The 20170-nt window shown below is 38.4% G+C and overlaps 1 protein-coding gene across 1 annotated transcript; it reads left to right on the forward strand.

The window, feature by feature from the left end:
* The first annotated feature begins 10496 nt into the window (after positions 1 to 10496).
* Positions 10497 to 11058, forward strand: LOC133862804 (uncharacterized). Its single transcript, XM_062298677.1, has 2 exons — positions 10497 to 10662; positions 10771 to 11058. The coding sequence occupies exons 1-2, from the start codon at positions 10503 to 10505 to the stop codon at positions 10941 to 10943; spliced, it is 333 nt and encodes a 110-aa protein (XP_062154661.1). The 5' UTR covers positions 10497 to 10502; the 3' UTR covers positions 10944 to 11058.
* The last annotated feature ends 9112 nt before the right edge of the window (positions 11059 to 20170 follow it).

The following is a 20170-nucleotide window of genomic DNA, read 5'->3' on the forward strand; positions in this document are numbered from 1 at the left end:
CGCCGGTTCCAAGATGTCCCAATTTGATGGTGACCTGCTGGATGATCCTACACTCTTTCGCCATGTTGTGGGTGCCTTACAATATGCCACCCTTACCCGACCTGACCTTGCTTACGCTGTGAACCAGCTGTGTCAACATTTGCACCGCCCAACCACAGTACATTGGACTGCCGCCAAAAGAGTCCTTCGCTATTTGAATACATTGATCATGGTTTATTGTTTTGTAAAAGTTCCCTTGATCTTCATGCTTATTGTGACTCGGATTGGGCCGGCAATCCCGATGATCGTCGCTCAACCACTAGCTATGGCATTTTCCTTGGGTTTAATCTCATCTCTTGGGCTGCTAAGAAACAGCCCACCGTCTCTCGTTCCAGCACCGAGGCCGAGTATCGGTCCATGGCCCTTGCTACCACTGAGCTGTACTGGATTCGCATGCTTCTACGTGAGCTTCAGGTTCCCATTTTTACTCCTCCGCGCCTCTGGTGCGATAATTCTGGCGCACTTGCTTTAGCCTCCAATCCCGTCTATCATGCTCGCACCAAGCACATCGAGATTGACTTCCATTTCATACGAGAGAAGGTTGCAAATCGTGATGTTCAGCTGCATTATATTTCTACTATTGATCAAGTTGCTGGCATTTTCACTAAGGGACACCCTGCTGCCAGGTTTCAGTATCTATATTCCAAACTAATGGTGTGTTCCCCCATCAGTTTACCGGGGGGTGTTAAGCTTCTAGAAGATACAGCCCTCCCAAATCATGCAGATCATACAAAATCCTCCCTCTGTCCTACGCCTACAGCAGATACACAAGAAGACACAAGCTACAGAGTAAATGAAGATCGGATCCTTAGTTTCCTTACACAGTGTTTATTATTTCCTGATTTCCGACTGTCTCTGATCATGCATAATTCTCTCCATACTTGGTCCTCACTCAACGCAAGTCTACTGTAATCTCTGCAAACTTTCCTTATGTATATATGTTTACCTACTTGATTGTATCCGTTAGAATAGAATATTTTTCTTCCTTGTATATTGTTATTTTTCCTTCTCTGTATTGATTGTACACGATTATAAATATGAATGCATACAGTGTTTTGGTCAAGTCAACCAAAACAATTCTCATATCAGATTTTCAATAAGCTGCTTATCCTTCAAGTTGTTGTGCTTTATCCAACCAGTTGCTGACATTAATCTTTGCTAGCTATCTTTGTGTTGATCGATTTGATGATAAGGATCATATATATCGTGCCGGAAAGAGACAGACTTTTGAATTGAGAAACAACAAAACCAACCCCCAAGTCCAAGGTTCCCTCCAGAATCTATGTTCATGCGTGTTTCCCAATTACTAATCAAAAGCTTAATAATTTGTGGGTACATTTGTATTCTGGTTTCGTGTTGTGCAGTTATAAGCTATTATTATTATTATTGAGTGAATAACATCTAAGAAACATATCCTTCGAAATAATTGGTTTTTTCCGTTATCGATATTTCAATAAGAGGTGGTGTTCTGCGATGCTTTCGACGTTTCTGTATAGGTCCTGCAGCGATTTGGTGCTTTGCATATCAGCAACTCAAATCTTATTTTCTGTACTTGGTCTCTGAAACAGTGGATTATGGAACCGCAACTCAATCTTATAATTACATGTATAAACTGTTTTTCTTCTTTTGTTTTTAGGGTGTTAAATTGCTCAAGGCTTGTCTGCAGTCGAAAACTGTTCTGACTGATCTCTTCCTCCCTGCCGAGATCGACCACTGTAACTTGGGAGTCAGTTAAAAAATATATATATATATATACCATTTTTCGTTTTTCAAAAAAAAAAAAAAAATTAAAAACAGATAGAGACATGTATAATAATACACGTCTCTAATTGGCCGGGTGGCATTACGCCACGCGGCCAATTTTTGGCCAGGTGACCTGCGCGGGACATTTCCCGCGCGCCACCTGGCTGACTATTTCAATTAATTTTTTTAAAAAAAAGAACAAAAAAAAAGGGTAGCTTCCAGAGGAAGCTACCCTCGATCCCCACATTTCTCTCTCTCCCTCAGCTCGATCTCTCTCGCTCACTCAGCTCTCTCTCTCTCTCTCTCTCTCTCTCCCTCTCCGTCCACCGACCACCAGGATCCAGTGTATTCTCCGGCCAGCTCCCTCTCCGGCTGTGACTGCACCACCCGTGTTCGGCACCGGCTACGGTGCATGCTCTCTCTCTCTCTATCTCTCTCTCTCTTTCTCTCTCTATCTCTCTCTCTCTTTATCTCTGTCTCTCTCTAGCTCTCTCTCTCTCTCTCTAACCGAACCAGGAACCCTAACCCTAGGTCCGGACCTATCTCTCTCTACACCTCCCTCTCACTCTCTCTCTCTCTCTGTCTCTCTCTCTCTCTAGCTCTCTCTCTCTGTCTCTCTCTCTCTCTCTAACCGAACCAGGAACCCTAACCCTAGGTTCGGACCTATCTCTCTCTACATCTCCCTCTCGCTCTCTCTCTCTCTCTCTCTCTCTCTCTTTCTCTCTATAGCTTTCTCTCTCTCTCTAGCTCTCTCTCTCTCTCTCTCTCTCTCTAACCGAACCACAGACTCAACCCTAACCCTAGGTCCGGACCTCTCTCTCTCTACACCCATCTCTCTGACACTATCTCTCTCTACATCTCTCTCTCTCTCTGAAACCTCTCCCGGTCTCTCTCTCTCTCTCTCTCTGCCTTGTACGTGATTAGTATTTTTTTAGTTGTTTTGGGATATTATTTTGGGACTAATATGTTTTAATGCAGGTACATTTTGGCAAAGGAGCATACAAATCACAAAAAAAAAAAAAAAAAATTGTGAGTAATTTTAGCATTAAATTTTTTCCTTTACCTTTTGGCTATAATAAACTTGGTGCATTTAAATTAATTTGTTTAAAATCTGTTTCTAACTTTTTTAATAGTTTCATATAATAATTGTGGATTTAGCAATTAATAATGGTCTATGCAATGCTGTTAATTTTGTTGGGTTTGAATATCTATTGTTGTGTAATTTTATGTGTTTTGATGTGGTTGGTTGTTATGCATGAAAAATATTCTTATAGTTGTGGTTTTTTTTTTTTTTTTTTTTTTTTGTAATATGTTTTACTGTACTACGAATTTGTGTGTGGATTATTATTTGTCACAATTATTTTATTAACTTAATCATAAAATAAATGATCAAAACCAATAAAATATAAATAAGTATTCGGTACTAGAAAAAACAATTTTTGGGTATTTTAAGAACAAAGAAAAAAAGTTTAATTGTTCATTTCAGGTAATTTTTTTACAAACAAAAAAAAAACCAATTCAAAGTAAACTCGCCATCATTTCATAATAAAATGATCGTATCTAACGATTATTGGATAGATACAGAAAATTAAATTTGGCCACCGTCTACCATTTATAATTATTTTTTTTATTATTCAATTTATAACAAAGGTGTAAACAATAAACCCTAAACCCTAAATCAAAACCAATATAAAAATGCCTATGATCAAATCTCAAAACCAAACCCCTAAGCTTTATACTCTAAAAAACAAGCAAAAACCATAAACCCTAAACCCTAGCCCAAATTACCGTTCACCCTAAAAACCCTAAACCCTACAAAAGAGTGAAATTTTTTTATTACTTTTTTATTGTAGTTAAACCCTAAACCCTAACCTTAAAACCCTAACCCTAAAAACTAAACCCTAAAAACCTAAATCCTAACCTTAAAACCCTAACCCTAAAACCCTAAATCCTAACCTTAAAACCCTAAACCTAAAATACTTTCTCCCTAAAAACCTAAATCCTAACCTTAAAATCCTAAAACCTAAACCCTAAACCCTAAATTCTAACCTTAAAACCCTAACCCTAAAAACTAAACCCTAAACCCTAACCTTAAAACCCTAACCCTAAAATACTTAAAACCCTAAAACCCTAATCTTAACCTTAAAACCCTAAAACCTAAACCCTAAACCCTAAATTCTAACCTTAAAACCCTAACCCTAAAAACTAAACCCTAAACCCTAACCTTGAAACCCTAACCCTAAAACCCTAAACCCTAACCTTAAAACCCTAACCCTAAAATACTTTCTCCCTAAAAACCTAAATCCTAACCTTAAAACCCTAAAACCTAAATCCTAAACCCTAAATTCTAACCTTAAAACCCTAACTCTAAAAACTAAACCGTAAAAACTAAACCCAAAAAACCTAAATCCTAACCTTAAAACCCTAAAACCTAAACCCTAACCCTAAAAACCCTAAAACCTAAACCCTAAACCCTAAATTCTAACCTTAAAACACTAACCCTAAAAACTAAACCGTAAAAACTAAACCCTAAAACCTAAACCCTAACCTTAAAAACTAAACCTTCAAAACCTAAACCCTAACCCTAAAAACTAAACCTTCAAAACCTAAACCCTAACCCTAAAAACTAAACCCTAACAACCTAAACCCTAAACCCTAAACCCTAAAACCCTAAAACCCTAAACCCTAACCTTAAAACCCTAAACCCTAAAAACTAAACCCTAAACCCTAAACCCTAAACCCTAAACCCTAAACCCTAACCTTAAAACCCTAACCCTAAAACCTTAAACCCTAACCTAAAAACTAAACCGTAAAAACTAAACCGTAAAAACTAAACCCTAAAAACCTAAACCCTAACCTTAAAACCCTAAAACCTAAACCCTAACCCTAAAAACCCTAAAACCTAAACCCTAAACCCTAAATTCTAACCTTAAAACCCTAACCCTAAAAACTAAACCGTAAAAACTAAACCGTAAAACCCTAAACCCGAACCTTAAAACCCTAAAACCTAAACCCTATACCCTAAACCCTAACCCTAAAAACCTAAGCCCTAACCTTTTTAACCCTAACCCTAAAAACTAAACCTTCAAAACCTAAACCCTAACCCTAAAAACTAAACCTTCAAAACCTAAACCCTAACCCTAAAAACTAAACCCTAACAACCTAAACCCTAAACCCTAAACCCTAAACCCTAAACCCTAACCTTAAAACCCTAACCCTAAAACCCTAAACCCTAACCTTAAAACCCTAACCCTAAAAACTAAACCCTAAACCCTAAACCCTAACCTTAAAACCCTAACCCTAAAACCCTAAACCCTAACCTTAAAACTCTAACCCTAAAAACTAAACCCTAAGAACCTAAACCCTAACCTTAAAAACTAGAACCCTAACAACTTAAACCCTTAAAACCCAAACCCTAAAAACTAGAACCCTAAAAACCTAAACCCTAACCTTTTTAACCCTAAACCCTAAAAAAAGAAACCTTAAAACTCTAAACCATAAATAAAGAATAAAGAATAGCAAAAAAATTAAAAATTAAAAATGGGAGAGATGTCTACTTTTTTTTAATTACTTTTTTATGGTGAGGTAAACCCAAACCCTAACCCTACAAACTAAACCGTAAATACCTAAAACCCTAAACCCTAAAAAAAAAAAAAAATCAAAACCCTAAACCCTAAAAAAAGAAAGAAGAATATTAAAAAATATAAAAGAAAAAGGTTCGAGATCTCTTTTTTTTTTTTTTTATTACTATTTTATTTTAGTTAAACCCTAAACCCTAAAACCCTACACCCTAAAAAACCCTAAACCCTACAAATATTAAAACCTAAACCCTAAACCCTAACCCTAAAAACTAAACCCTTAAAAACCTAAACCCTAACCTTAAAACCTAAAAAGGAAAAACCCTAACCCCTAAAAAAAGTACGAGAAAATGATACTTTGAGTTAACTGTTTAAAACAAACAGTAAACAAACAAGCACTTTATTTGCTGTAATCAAATAACATATTTCGTTTCAGACTGTTAACTCGCGTACAGAGGAATATGGATAAGTCGTGGATGTCAGCACCTAGAGGTACGACACAGTATAACGACGGGTGTAGAGCGTTCGTGGCATTCGCCATTCGTAACTGTAGGTCTGCTGATGGCAAAATTTACTGCCCATGTAAGTACTGCCGGAATAACCAGCGGCACCCCCCAGATTACGTTCTTGCCCACCTGACAGGGGGGAAGGGAATGTGCACGGGATACGGTTTCTGGTATATGCACGGTGAGACAACCCTAAATCCTGCTGGTCCTGTTCGGGGTCACGACCATCCCAGTGTCACAGATACGGCTGCATGTGGCATTGAACATGTAGAAGTCACAGAACAAGGCGGAGACCTGGAACAAGGTGGTGACATGCACGCAATGTTGCGTGACGCCTTCGGCGTGCACGAAGTAGGTGACACTGATAATGTTGGCCAGCCCGGAGAAGTAAATGAAGGAACCTCTGCAAGGGACACATTGAAGTACCTTGAGTTGTTGAAGACTGCCGACAAGCCACTTCACCCCGGTACAAAGCACAGTAAATTGAGTGCTACTGTACATTTCTACAACTTGAAGTGCATTGGAGGTATTAGTAACAAGATTTTTTCTGATATTCTGGAGCTTGTCAGTCAGTTATTGCCTCCTTGCGATGATGCATTGCCGGTTAATACGTACGAGGCGAAGAAATTCCTCAGTTCCATGGGTCTCGGGTATGAGAAGATTCCGGCGTGCCGTAATGACTGTATGCTATTCTGGAAAGACAATAAAGATCTAGATACCTGCACCGTATGTGGAGAATCTAAGTGGATGGCTGATATACATTTCGATCAGGATGGTGAGGTAATATCGTCGAGGAAAAAACGTCAAGTGAAGGTGTTGAGATGGTTTCCACTCATCCCACGGTTACAGAGGTTATTCATGTCGGAGCACACGGCGCACAATATGAGGTGGCATGCAGAAGGCCGCACTAGGGACGGGGTATTGAGGCACCCCGCGGACGGTGAGGCATGGAGATCGTTCGACTCTCTACATCCGGATTTCATGGCCGACAGTAGGAACGTGCGGCTTGGACTGACAGCAGACGGATTCAATCCATTTGGGAACATGAGTACATCCCACAGCACATGGCCCGTATTGCTTGTACCGTACAATTTGCCTCCTTGGATGTGCATGAAACAGACGTCGTTCATCCTGTCACTGGTTATCCCCGGACCGAGCTCACCTAGTATGGATATCGACGTCTACCTTCAGCCACTGATTGATGAGCTGTTGGAGCTGTGGGATGTAGGGGTACGAACACTAGATGCTGCGAAGATGGAGAATTTCAATATGCGTGCTCAGTTGATGTGGACAATAAACGACTTCCCGGCGTATGCAGATTTATCCGGTTGGCCTAACAAAGGTGTGAAGGCATGTCCTTGTTGCATGCATTCGACACGTTCTAAACATCTGAAGAACGGTTGTAAATTTTGTTACATGGGACACAGGAGGTACTTGCCAGCCGAACATCTGTGGCGGCTGAACAGAAGAACGTTTGATGGGACTGAGGAGTTAGAATGTGCTCCTGATGTGCCTTGTGGGGACGAGATCCTCCAACAGTTGGACGGAGTTGCGTTTGGGAATGAGAATGCGGGTAAGACGAGACGGAAGAAGCGGAAGACGGGTGCACGGGGTGCTGATGATGTTGTATGGAAGAAGAAAAGTATTTTCTTCAGATTGCCGTACTGGAAGGACAATTTGCTTCGGCACAATCTTGATGTCATGCACATAGAGAAAAATGTCATGGACAATATACTTGACACTATTTTGGACATCAAAGGGAAAACGAAGGACAACTTGGCAGCTCGGCTGGATTTGCAGGAGATGGGGTTGAGACCTAAATTGCATCCGTTCACCGCCGCAAATGGTAAAACATATATACCCGCAGCTTGTCACACGATGTTGGTCAGGGGGAAGGGAGTAGTGATGCAGATAATGCATATCACGAGTGTGTACCGATCGTATTACCCACTGATGACCTGCATGATACGAATGATGAATTCGATCACGACAGGCCCGACATTGATCCGATTGAAGCACATGTTATACAATGATTGCTATATTTATTATTGGTACAATTTGCTTAAACTCAAAATACTTTCTTATTTTGCATAGAGCTCATTGTATATTATGCATATTCTATTTTAATATTAAAATTAAAACGAATTTCAAGTAATTTATCTCACATTTGTTCGCAGGTTTCAATGGACCCGAGACCCCCTACTTGCGCACATCGTGCACCACGCCAGCCCGTGCATTGCACGACTACATCCACACCGGCGATGTCAGCGGCACTACATACCACACCGTGGCCACACCATCCGGACGCTGTATACAGACCATTGCCCCCGGGTACGGCGGGGATGAGCAGGTCAGATCCCGGGCAGACGAGCACAGCTGGATATTCTCCTTCTCTATACCCGCCTACGTCGACACCGGCGATGTCAGCGGCACTACATACTACACCGTGGCCACACCACCCTGACGCCGTTTATAGACCATTGCCCCCGGGTACGGCGGGGATGAGCAGGTCAGATCCCGGCCAGACGAGCTCAGCTGGATATTCTCCTTCTCCATTCACGACGTTATCGCAGTTGGGGCTGACCTCACCGGGCCATGTTGATCGATGGTGGGCGCGAGAGTGTCATGATCTGAGCAGATTTCCGTTGTACTATCCATACCCCCTTCCACCACCTATGCCAGTCATTCCTGATAATGAGACTCAGGATGACAGATTCCCGCTGTCACAGCGGGGGGGGGGGGGATGCCTATGCCGGCTATGCGGTCGGGACAGCTGTCGGCACCGGCTGGGGGCCAGGGCCCGGCACCTGGGGAGAGCCAGATGCATGTTTATGGACAGAGCCAGTTGCCGCTTCCTGGGGAGAGTCAGGACCCAGATGTGGGGGAGAGCCAGCTGCCCCGCGAGGGGGATGATGTGATGTTGGGGCTTGATCAGTTAGCACATGATGTCCCCCAGGATATGCCTTCGGATGACGATCATGATGATGAGCATCACCTAGAAGATCAGGCAGGCGAGGAGCATGCTGGTGACCCAGCGACCGAGCACATAGCGTTCGACCATATTCGGCTGATGGGTAAGTACATTTGTATACATCATTATAAACTAATTAATTTAGTAAGTTCGTATAATATTTAAATTGATACTTTTAATTTATTGATATAATTAAGTTATTTAGTGTTAATATATTAACGTTTTATATTTATTGACTAGGGTATAACCCAGACGGGAGCATATATTTTGAGGTGATTAAGGACCCTGAGAGAAATTGGGTGCTCCCGAGGGGTAAGAAAGTTGTGTTGCAGTACAATGCTGCAACACAACCAGTGGGACGAGCATGCAATCGTTACAGACGGGCTGCGGGCAAGCTGTTACGGAGCGGGTCCCATATTCACTTGCGGGACAAATGGGGAAAGGTAGATAAACAGGTTAAGCAGGCTATGTGGGATGCCATAATGGTATGTGTATGAAACTAATATATGTATTTTGTGAAATTAAAGTTAAGATGATTTTTTCTTTATTGAACTGCTAAAATTAATCATTAGATTGAATGTGCAGCAAGAATTTTATGTACCCGTATCCGTCGACCAGCGCCTGGCACAGAATGAATTCTGGGGTGATATGGGCCGTAAGCACTGTTCGTGGAAGTCGAAGTTGAGGACCCAGCTAAATATTCGAGACGGTGACACGCCATTGACAATACGTGCGAGAATGCCAGAGACGTTTTTTGATAAGTATGACCGAACGGATGTGGAGGACGTACTGCACGAGTGGTGCACAAAAGTAAATGTGGTATGTAGGTCTTTGAATGTATTACTATAATGTTGTGTTTTTTTAATAAACAGTTCATTCAATCATAACACATAAGTAATTAAAAGTATCAATTCTGACATTTTTTTTGGGAATGTTCAATGTAAAGGAGAGGTCTGAACGAATGAAGCGGCTGCGGGAGCAGCAAGACATCCCCCATAGTCTGGGGTCCAAAAGTTATGCCAGATTTAATCACGATGAGGTATGGAACAATATGTAAAAACCCTAATTCTTATTTGTGCGTAATTGTTCTTTCTTAACGTTAAATGAATATCCAATGTTTGTTATATATTTATACTGTATGGCGACAGGCATCTATATCTGGCACGCCCCCCACTCGCGCCGAGTCGTTTGTGAAGACGCACACAAAGAAAGACGGCACTTACCTGAACGAGCGGACACAGGACCTATGCGTATGCTACTGTTATAGGTTATCAATTATTATTAGTTATGCGTGTGATAAAGTATTTATTAATTACCATTGTTTTGTATGTTGACGACGTACAGGAGCGGATGACACAGAGTTTGTCCACTGATCCTGCTGCCTCGGACCCCGTCTCATCAGATACGGTGCGTTGGGCACCTGGCGACGCGTACGAGCAAGCGGTTGGGCGACCCGAGTATGCGGGTAGGGTTCGGCAGGTTGGGCCGAACGTTACTCCTGTTCGCAGGACTTGTTTCTCGTATAGGGGCCGCACACGGGAGGGACCGGCCGAGGGCACGTCTCAGGATTGGGCTGCTCACAAAATTGCGGAGTTGGAGGGCATAGTGCGGGCCGAGAGAGAGCGGGCTGACAGCATGGAGTAGCGCATACGACAGATTGATGATATGGAGCAGCGCATGCGAGATTTTGATGCTATGGAGCAGCGCATGCGACATTTTGAGGCCTTCATGTCCTCTACAGGATTATCGTTCGTATGCCCTGGTGCTCAGCAGTCTTCACCTGCACACGTCGGTAGTACGTCATCTGTTAGTAGTGCGCCTGCAGGTATGGTTCATATTATGTATACACTTAGGTTTATTTTTAATTTGTTCTCATTACTTGTTTAAATTTGCATATAATATTATGTAGGTTAATTATTTTTAGTACTTGCAGGTAATGCGACAATGGTTGGTCCGTTGTCGCCTTCTGGACAATTGCTGAGCCAACAATCCCCTCTCGGGACTCCTTCGCCCGTTACACCATCTCTTGCGGGACAATCGACAGTTGGCGAGCTCACGCCCGAGACTGCACCTCGTGATCCGCAGAGACGTCCTCCAGATTTGTAGATATTTTGTGTATTTTTTTTTTTTTTTTTAGTACCGAATAACTTTATTAAATTAAGAATCTCAAATTTGTTGATATTGTTGTGTAAGTAGTTATATATAGTAATGAATATATTTATTAGTACATGGTATTCGAATTTTTAAAAAAAGTTGTTTTGATTAATTTGTGCAATTTGATTTTGTGATATTTTTGGATAAAATAAATTTGGAGAATTTTAGTAAAAAAAAAAAAAAAAATATATATATATATATATATATATATATATATATATATATATATATATATATTTTAAATAAAAAGAAATTAAAAAACAGAATTAAAATATATATATATAAAAGAATATTTATATAAAATATATAAATATATTTTAAATAAAAAGAAATTAAAAAATAGAATTAATATATATATATATAAAATATACTGCGGCCAACATCTGGCCGCGTGTATTAATGTACACGCGGCAAACATCTTGCCGCGTGTATTAAAATACACGCTGCCAAATGTGCAATTAGCATTGCCCAAGTCCGCCGCGTGTATCTACGCGGCTAATTACACGCGGCGAACTGTTTGCCACGTGTACAGTTACTGTACACGCGGCGAACTGCATGTGGCGATTTACAATTTTTTTTGTAGTGTGGGCGTGGGTGAGGTATGCCAATCATCCTTTGTTTTACGTGCATTACAGCCATTAATTGCTAGCTTCTTTAATTGAATTTGTTTTTCTCCTTTTGTTGTTTCTAGGGCCTTAAATTGCTCGAGGCTTGTCTCCAATCGAAAACTGTTTTGACTGACGTCTTTCTGCCTGCCGAAGCCACTGGAACTGGGGTGCCAGTTAATAGAAAGAGAGCGTTCGTAGGAAAGGGGGTGCCAGATAAAAAAAGGGCTGTGTAATAGAGTGTTGCGGCGTGACCATGACAGTCGAAAGCATCACTAGCTAGTTTACTGTCCACTTTAGAAGGGTAATACTTTTGGATGGCCGATATGTATCCGCCGTTTGAAGGCAAGATTGCTAATTAATTTGGTGTTCATGTTTTAGTTGCAATCTTGTTTCTTATTTTGTTTTTGAAGTAAATTTATGTTAATTATAATATAATGTTTCTTGGGATAATCTGAGTATAGATGATTTCTCCAACAAGGTATCGGAGGTGTAACCGATGCCGATGAACAATTTTGGCTAGGCTGAGACCAATTATCTGAACCTACTTGTGCCATGCCAAAATTACAATTTTTTATTTTTTATTTTTTATTTTTATTTTTATTTTTGAAGCGTTTTAAGATTATAATTTACACGATCTCAAGCGTATGATAACATCTCGTGTATTTGGAGATATAATTATGCGCTTAAACCCTACGCTATTATGACTTTCATGACCCTACGAGTCAAATGCTCATCCTAGCTATCATAGAACCTACACAATTTATCATATTATTTTTATTAAAACAATTTCTTTCTTATTTATTTATTTTTTTCTCTTTCTCCATCCAGCAGTTACCACGCGTTAAAGAATTTCTGAAATGGAGAGGATTAAAGAACCTTATTAGGCTTACGCTTACCGAATGACACTAATGAAAAAAGCTTTTTTCGTTTCTTTTTATTTTTTCACTTATCATCAATTAATTGGGTCTACAATCAATTAATATATTATGCAACCCATCATGTGTTGATCAATTGCACATTAATCAGATTTCAAAGCAGATACGAAGAAAGAAAGAAGACAAATAAGATGTTAGGTTTGATAATAGTTCTTTGAAAATAGTGTTTTTATTTTTTTGCCGTTAACAAACGTAAAAGTATTGTTTTTAGAGAATTGGTCTCTAATTTAAAAGTGATCCCGCATGTCCCTAAGTGGTAGCTTAATTGGCTGGAGATCACGCTCCATGAAGCGGATGTCACTGACATGTCAAAAAAATAAAAAGAAAAAAGAAAAAGAAGTGATCCCGCACAATTTATGACTGACATTAAATTAAAAGTTTTCAATTTTGTTTTACATGATCTCAACTGTCATTATTCGTGGTGATCGACCAGTAATAGCAAGCGGAACTTATTCATCGAAAAAAAAATAGCAAGCAGACTTCTCGCCATGCAGACCATCTTTTTATCATATCTTTTTTTTTTTTTTGATGAATTATCATATCTTCCTAAGTTGATGTAAAACTATTGTTGGATCAAATTAAATCTAATAATAATCTTCTTTGATGATAGTATTTGTTAACGAGGATCAAGGATAGAGGCGTGGAAAACTCAAAGGAAGTTCAGCAACGCGAGGATGAAACAAACTCATCCGCTCAACAGAATATCAGCAATATTTGAAATGGCAGTGCGTATATATGGTTGAAGCCTATCTGGTTGTTTCTGCTGGGATAATGGAGATAATGGCCGGGCCTCGTTTTTACTGGTTGTTTTGAACTCAAATTGCTGTTTGTACAGATGCGCTCTTATCATCTCTACTTTTGAATTATTGTAGATTGTAACAATATAAATCAATGAAATACGTACTATACCAATATTTTGGTATGTTAAATCAAAATAGTTTACCCAAAATCTCACAGTATTTATGTATATTTTTATTATACCCATGCTGAAAGAAAGAGAGAAAAAAAGAAATACGCAGAAGGAGATTTTGTATTTTTTGGCATTACAATTTCGTAAACAGTGTGAATTTTAAAATTGGAAAACCAAACGTTGGGCTTATTTATAACTGAGTGAGCTCAATAAAAATGAAAATAAAATAAGTATTAAATCAGAAAAATTAGGAAATAATTATAATTGATTTACAATAATTATGATGAACCAGGTATGGAAAGAAATATGGAATATTATCGTAATATTCTCGAAATATTATGATTGTTAAAATATTCTAGATAATATTCTATATATATAGAACATGCTATATATATTCAATATAAAAAATTGTTATGTTATTATATTAGAATTAGAAATACGATCGAAATCCCATCCAATAAACTGAGTAATTCTAAACGTCATACCCATGTCCTTCTTGTGTCCCTCTAAAAATGATGTGGCTTTTAAAATCACCATGTGATCAAAATTCAATTTTGATCAATCACAAGTTCAATGGTGATTTTAAAAGCCACCTCATTTTTAGAGGGACACAATAGGGACATGGGTATGACATGTAGCATTACTCCAATAAACTAGCCGTACGTCCATTGCTATTATAGTAATGATTGAATACCACCCAAAGATACAACTTTTCACCACCTTGCCTCATAGGCAAGGGGGTCCCCCACCACTTTTTGAATTTTTTTTTATTTTTTAAAAATAAATTAAGGTAGGGACCACCTTGCCATATAGGCAAGGTGGTGAAAAGTTGTATCTTTAGATAGTATTCGATCATTACTCATATATATATATATATATATATATATATATATATATATATATATATATCATTGCGCCGGATCCCTTGGCCTCGATATATATATAAAGCCGTCCTTGTGGGAGTGCAAAGGATCGCAGAAGATCGAAGGCACATCCAATTAGAGTGAAAGTCCATTCGAAGATTCATAATATGGCAGATACCATTGATACCAAGGTAAGCCTGAAGCTTTTGATAGACAAAAAGAGCCATCGAGTGCTCTTTGCTGAAGCAGACAATAAATTTATTAATTTCCTCTTTAGCATCTTCACTCTGCCGGTCGGAACTGTCACCATGCTCTTACAGAAGCAAAACATGTCAGGCTCCTTGCGTAGCCTGTACAAGAGCATTGAGAATCTGAGTGATATTTACATTCAGCCAGACCAAGACAAAGACTTTCTGCTAAAACCAAAAGTAGCCATTTCTGGTGCCATCAACCGGTCCTTGTAGGTCATTTCCTCGAAGAATAGGTTGGAATTGTGACACCCAAGCTAGATAGTTGGGGCCTTCAAGTTTAAAGAGTTGGGAGAGATTTGGCAGTATTGAGAATGTTGATGAGTTTTCTGTTGGTGGATTGGTAGAAGAAGATGCTTGGGTTGTTGAGTTGGGGTTGGAAGCATTGGAGGTTGCCATTGAATGAGCGTTGGCTTTGGATGTGCTCTGATACCATGTAAAGTAAGAAGAAACTCTGCTTGGTTGCTTACCAAGTGCAGAGGCAGTATTTCTATTTATAAGGTGCAGGTTATACATTGAGCTCTTTAGCTATGAATAATACAAACGTATAAAACTAAGTGTAAATAATAAACAAACAATTAACTAGATCCTATGCTGAGTACATTGGATGAAGATAGGGATATGCAGAGAACATATGGCCTGGAATCTTGGACTGTAGGCGGCTTCTAGCTGCAATAGCAGACTGATTAGGAGGCTGCTGTCTTCCAAGGTGACTTCTGTATATGGCATACTGTGCATATGGCTGCTGATACAGGAGAAAGTTGGAGGATTGTTGAGCCGGTTTTGGCATGCAGTTGGGAGGATCTTCTTGCAGCTGAGTTAGATGTGGATCATCTTTCCCCTGTTGATTTTCCTCCTTAACACTATTGTCTTTTGTTTTAATCTTTCTCGGTGTGGAGAAAATTTATGATTGGATTTTGGATATGTCCTGTTTTGTGAAAGTTTCTTAATGGCATGGGTTTCAGTTATTAGAATTCTTAGAAGTTGGGAGATTGGAAATGACCATAATTGTTCAGCATTTGCTGCGTGCTTTCGGCCTTGATGTTGTTTTGTCAATTATGTTATCAAGCTTGGGCAAACGGTGAGAAAAGAGCTCAATGAAATTTTCGGAAAAGAAATGCATGCTTTCTTGAAAAGCAACTTCCGTATATACCTTTTACTTTTTATATATAATTTAATTATTGAAGTTTATCATCTTCTTTCATACTCGTAATTAATTTGATTGCAATCAAACTATGATAATAAAGTAATTATTTTGTTAAAAAAAAAAAAAAAATACAAGAGTGAATTTTGTATGTACAGAAATTTCTATTGCAGGAAATTTTTTTAATTAATACGGTGTGTATAAAGTGTTACGTGTTTCTTAATATGTGAAGAATATATATTTTTTTAATATCATTCTCACGTGCTTTTTTAATAATATTAAAACAAAAACACGTTTTTCATATTTCAAAATATACGTGATATTTACGTAGTCTAATTTGAAAGAATGCTTACAACTTTATGGGAAATTTGTATCTCCGTATAGCCTGAAGACTATAAAAAGGGTAACAGCAATAGAGGGCACTGACTGGATTGGATCCTCTTTAGCATTGTCATACCTAAAATGGCAGCAACCAAGGTAAGCTTGAAACTTTTGATAGACACAAAGAGCCAACGGGTGCTCTTTGCTGAAGCAGACAAGAAATATGTTGATTTCCTCTTTAGTATTTTCACCCTGCCGGTCGGAACTGTCACTAAGCTCTTACAGAAGCAAAACATGTCAGGCTGCTTGCATAGCTTGTACGAGAGCATAGAGAATCTGAGTGATATTTACATTCAGCCAGACCAAGACAGAGTTTCTGCTAAATCCAAAAGTAGCCATTGCTGGTGCTGAAGTCCCTCTCCTCTTGCCAAGCGTTGAGCAGTCAAATCCATCCAGGAAATTTTATAGGTGTAGAGGCAACCACGGCTACGTGTCTCATGACCAGAGATCAATTTGTCCTGCGTGCAGGAGTTTAATGACTAGCGAGGTAAGTTACGTAGATCCACCAAGCGATATCAAGGCATCCTCTTCGGCTCTTCTGCTGAGGGAGGTTATGTGAAAGGGGTTATTACTTACATGGTGATGGATGATCTGGACGTGAAGCCCATGTCCACCATCTCTGCTATCACTTTGCTTGGCAAATTTAATGTCAGGGACGTAGGGGCTGTTGAGGAGAAGGTGGTCGATTTCGGCATGGATGAGGTATATATAGCATTCTCCCTCTTCTTTCTGTGCATTGTCAAGTTAATGCTTCGTTTATTTGGTTTTGTTTGGGTTGGTAATTTCTGTTTGGCGAACATTGAACAATAAACTCGTTTTGTAAAGGGTAGTTCTGGTTTTACAAGTTTGGAAACATGAAATAACTGGTCTTCTTTGGAAGCAATTTGTGGGAATTTAATAGCAGATATCACCTAAAAACATAAGCTTAGGGTATTGCTCATTCATTTGGAACTCGATCAGTTATTTCAGCACAAATAAAAAAAAAAAAAAATCAGTAGTAGAAATACGATAGGACCCCCCCTGATATTCTTCTATAATCATAATAATTGTATTTGAGTGTAATCCCTCTCTATTTTTAGGAATTATTTGGTAATAATTTTTTTTCCTAGAATAAGTTGAAATCCTCTTCAAAAGAGGATATAAATGACGACATATGGCAAATCATCACTAAAAACATTAACTGTGTGCAATATATAATTGAAGGTGGATTTCCTCGAAGTGGTCAATTGCAAATTTGATTCTAGCAAATTAAATATGGGAATGACTGGAATTGGGAAATAGCCAACCCATCATCCCAAGTCCATGGCCCTCCAGCATCCATGTTTCATGCACGTTTGCTGCCCACCTACTCATCAATAGCTTATTAATTTTAGTGGAACATTTGGGTATCACCTTTCTCTTCGTTTTTCCCAGTCATATAAAATCTATGTTTATTATGAAGCGGCAAACATGTCTAAGAAAACAGAAAAGGATCAGGCAAAAGAAAAAGAAAAAATGCTGTGTAGAACAAGTTCTGCACTTCTAAAAGCAGTTGAAATCGACTCCTAGCCTGAATTATAATTGGGCTATTAGAATGAAGGTTTAGTCACGGGATGATTTTGAAGTTCCTTTTTCTGGTCTGCGCGCATTTTCTCTTTTCTTCTATATGTTTGTACTTTCTGTAGTAGGTGTTTGAATAAAATGTTTGTTCATAAAAAATGGGAAATACTGGGATATATATTACACATGATGACTATTTTGTTCCTTTCTGTTGTTAGGGTGTGAGATCGCTCGTGGCTTCTTTGCAATCGAAGACTGTTCTGACTGATGTCTTCCTGCCAAAGGATCGGAACCATACTGCATATTACTAGTAATTCCAGCAGATGTTGAATGAAGGCAGTGTTGCTGCTTATTGCTCTTTTAATTTCAAGGCGCAAGAACTCTGGGATATTTGATCCAAAAAAGTATATTTGAGAGTGGTATTTTTGGTGTTTTAGTCGCAACCATATATGTTTCTCGATCATGTTCTGTTTCAAGACCTTCTTTGACGTTCTATGTTAATCAAACATTATCTGGTGTGGTAATATATATATATATATATATATATATATATATATATATATATATATGCTTTTTATTTGTTTGTTTGTGAAGCAGCAAATGCTTTATCAAATTAATAAGTTAATTATAACCTGCTATTGCCGAGGATAATCCCGAGTTTAGATGACCTATACAACTCAGGTACAATTTGGTTGGATTGAAACTAACCCGATCATACAGTTGCCATGCATGCTCGTGGCTTTCCAACTCATGTTACGTCACTATATAGAATAGGTCATCGCGAAAGTCGAATTAAGAAATGGAAAATGTTAGATTTACAATACTAATACAACAATTGTACAACAATCCTTCACAAATAGCCAATCCTTCCTGAGTGTTTAACTATTGGATGCTCAAGTTGTAAGTAAGGGCCATGTGATTATTCTAGAATCTAGCCCACCAGAACATATGGAAATTCAGCCTCAGAAAGAAGAGTAATGTTGCTATTTATACAAATTTCGCACTGGTTGTGACGCAGCATGTTATAGGTAGTTTCTCATGTCAATCACTTTAATTTTTTAATTTTTTAATTTTTTTTTAAAAAGCCACTTAAAATACAACATGTTGGCAAAGAAAAACTCTAAAGAGTAACAGGAAAGAAGTTACAGTAGAAAAATTTAAGCCCAACCCAACTATGAAATTGTTGGGCCATTAGGTATTTAAAGACACTTCTAACGAAGAGAGACCCTTCGGGACCCTAATAAAGTTGAAGGACTACCTAGAAATCTGTCCCCTTTTATATATTTTTTTTCTCTAGTCTGTTTTGCAAGTTGGAAAATATATACAATTGTTTAAAAAAAAAAAAAGAAGAAGAAAAAAAGATGTCCGGAATTTAATTCTAATTAATCTCTTGAGCATATGCAGTCCCTCTATCACAAATGTGTAAGATGATAATATGAAAAGAGTATAGCTCAAAAATATAAAAAAGTTGATTATTAGTAACTTTTCAAATAAATTACAGGGATAACTGAAAAACAAAATAGAAAAAGTGGATAAAGCTTGTCAAAGAAGTGTCCTAAAAAGAATTTTTGTAAAACCTAAAGTAAACCATTGGTCGGTGTTCTACTCCGTCTCATCTTCTTCTTCGTGTTTTTTTTTTTTTTCCTTTTGAATCACGAAATGCTTTTTATGGGTCCCAAAAATTTTCTTTTCGTTTCTTGGCAACCAAGCTATGTATTGGGCTATTGTCTTTTGTTTTAATCTTTATGATGAAGGGAGATTCGAGTCAAATGATACTAAGCTGTCAGATTGTACGTTGATGGCGTTGAATTACTTGGAGTGGGCAGATTAGTGCAAGATTGGCAAGAAATCGTGATCTAGCCTAATTTAGACAATTTTCGAATGCGCAACAATATTTTGGCCATAACTTTGGCTACGAGTGTCCGATTCCCACATATGACCCCAATTTGGAAAGCTCCCTTCAGCATGCACACTCGGTGTGCTTCGTTTCGAGCCTAAAATCTACTGTTTTCCTTTCAAAAAACCTAATTTTAGGTAATAAAAAATTTTCCATTTATTGTAACTTTTCATTTATTGTTTAAGAGGTGATTCTGAGCCCGATTTGGGCCAGATTTTTGGTAGCCTACTTATTTTATTCTGTATTTCGTTTTATTAGGGTTATTAGGATTTTTCTATTTTTCGTAAAACCCTACTAAATGTCGAATTTTTAGCTATATTAGCCTGGCTTGTGGGAGTTTTCCGGCACCATTAATTATTGATATTTTCATTGAAATTCAGAGATTGTCTCTATGTTTGGGATAATTTTCTTTGTTATCTTCCTTGCAAACTGCCTATTGAATAGCCTGCAAAATAGTCACTATTCTGTCCGGCTTCACTTTCTCCGTGTGGAGAAAATTTATGATTGGATTTTGGATATGTCCTGTTTTGTAAAAGTTTCTTAATGGCCGGGTTTCAGCTATTAGAAATCTTAGAAGTTGGGAGATTGGAAATGGCCATAATTTTTTAGAGGAACACTAGACATTTAAACGTATTTTTATAGAATTTGGTTTCA

The sequence above is a fragment of the Alnus glutinosa genome, chromosome 3, assembly GCF_958979055.1.
Source record: "Alnus glutinosa chromosome 3, dhAlnGlut1.1, whole genome shotgun sequence".
Classification (NCBI taxonomy): Eukaryota; Viridiplantae; Streptophyta; class Magnoliopsida; order Fagales; family Betulaceae; genus Alnus; species Alnus glutinosa.

Coding starts and splice junctions, on each gene's coding strand:
- LOC133862804 (XM_062298677.1), top strand. CDS start 10,503: ATGGAGCAGCGCATGCGAGATTTTGATGCTATGGAGCAGCGCATGCGA. Junction 10,663..10,770: donor TGTTAGTAGTGCGCCTGCAG/GTATGGTTCATA, acceptor TAGTACTTGCAG/GTAATGCGACAATGGTTGGT.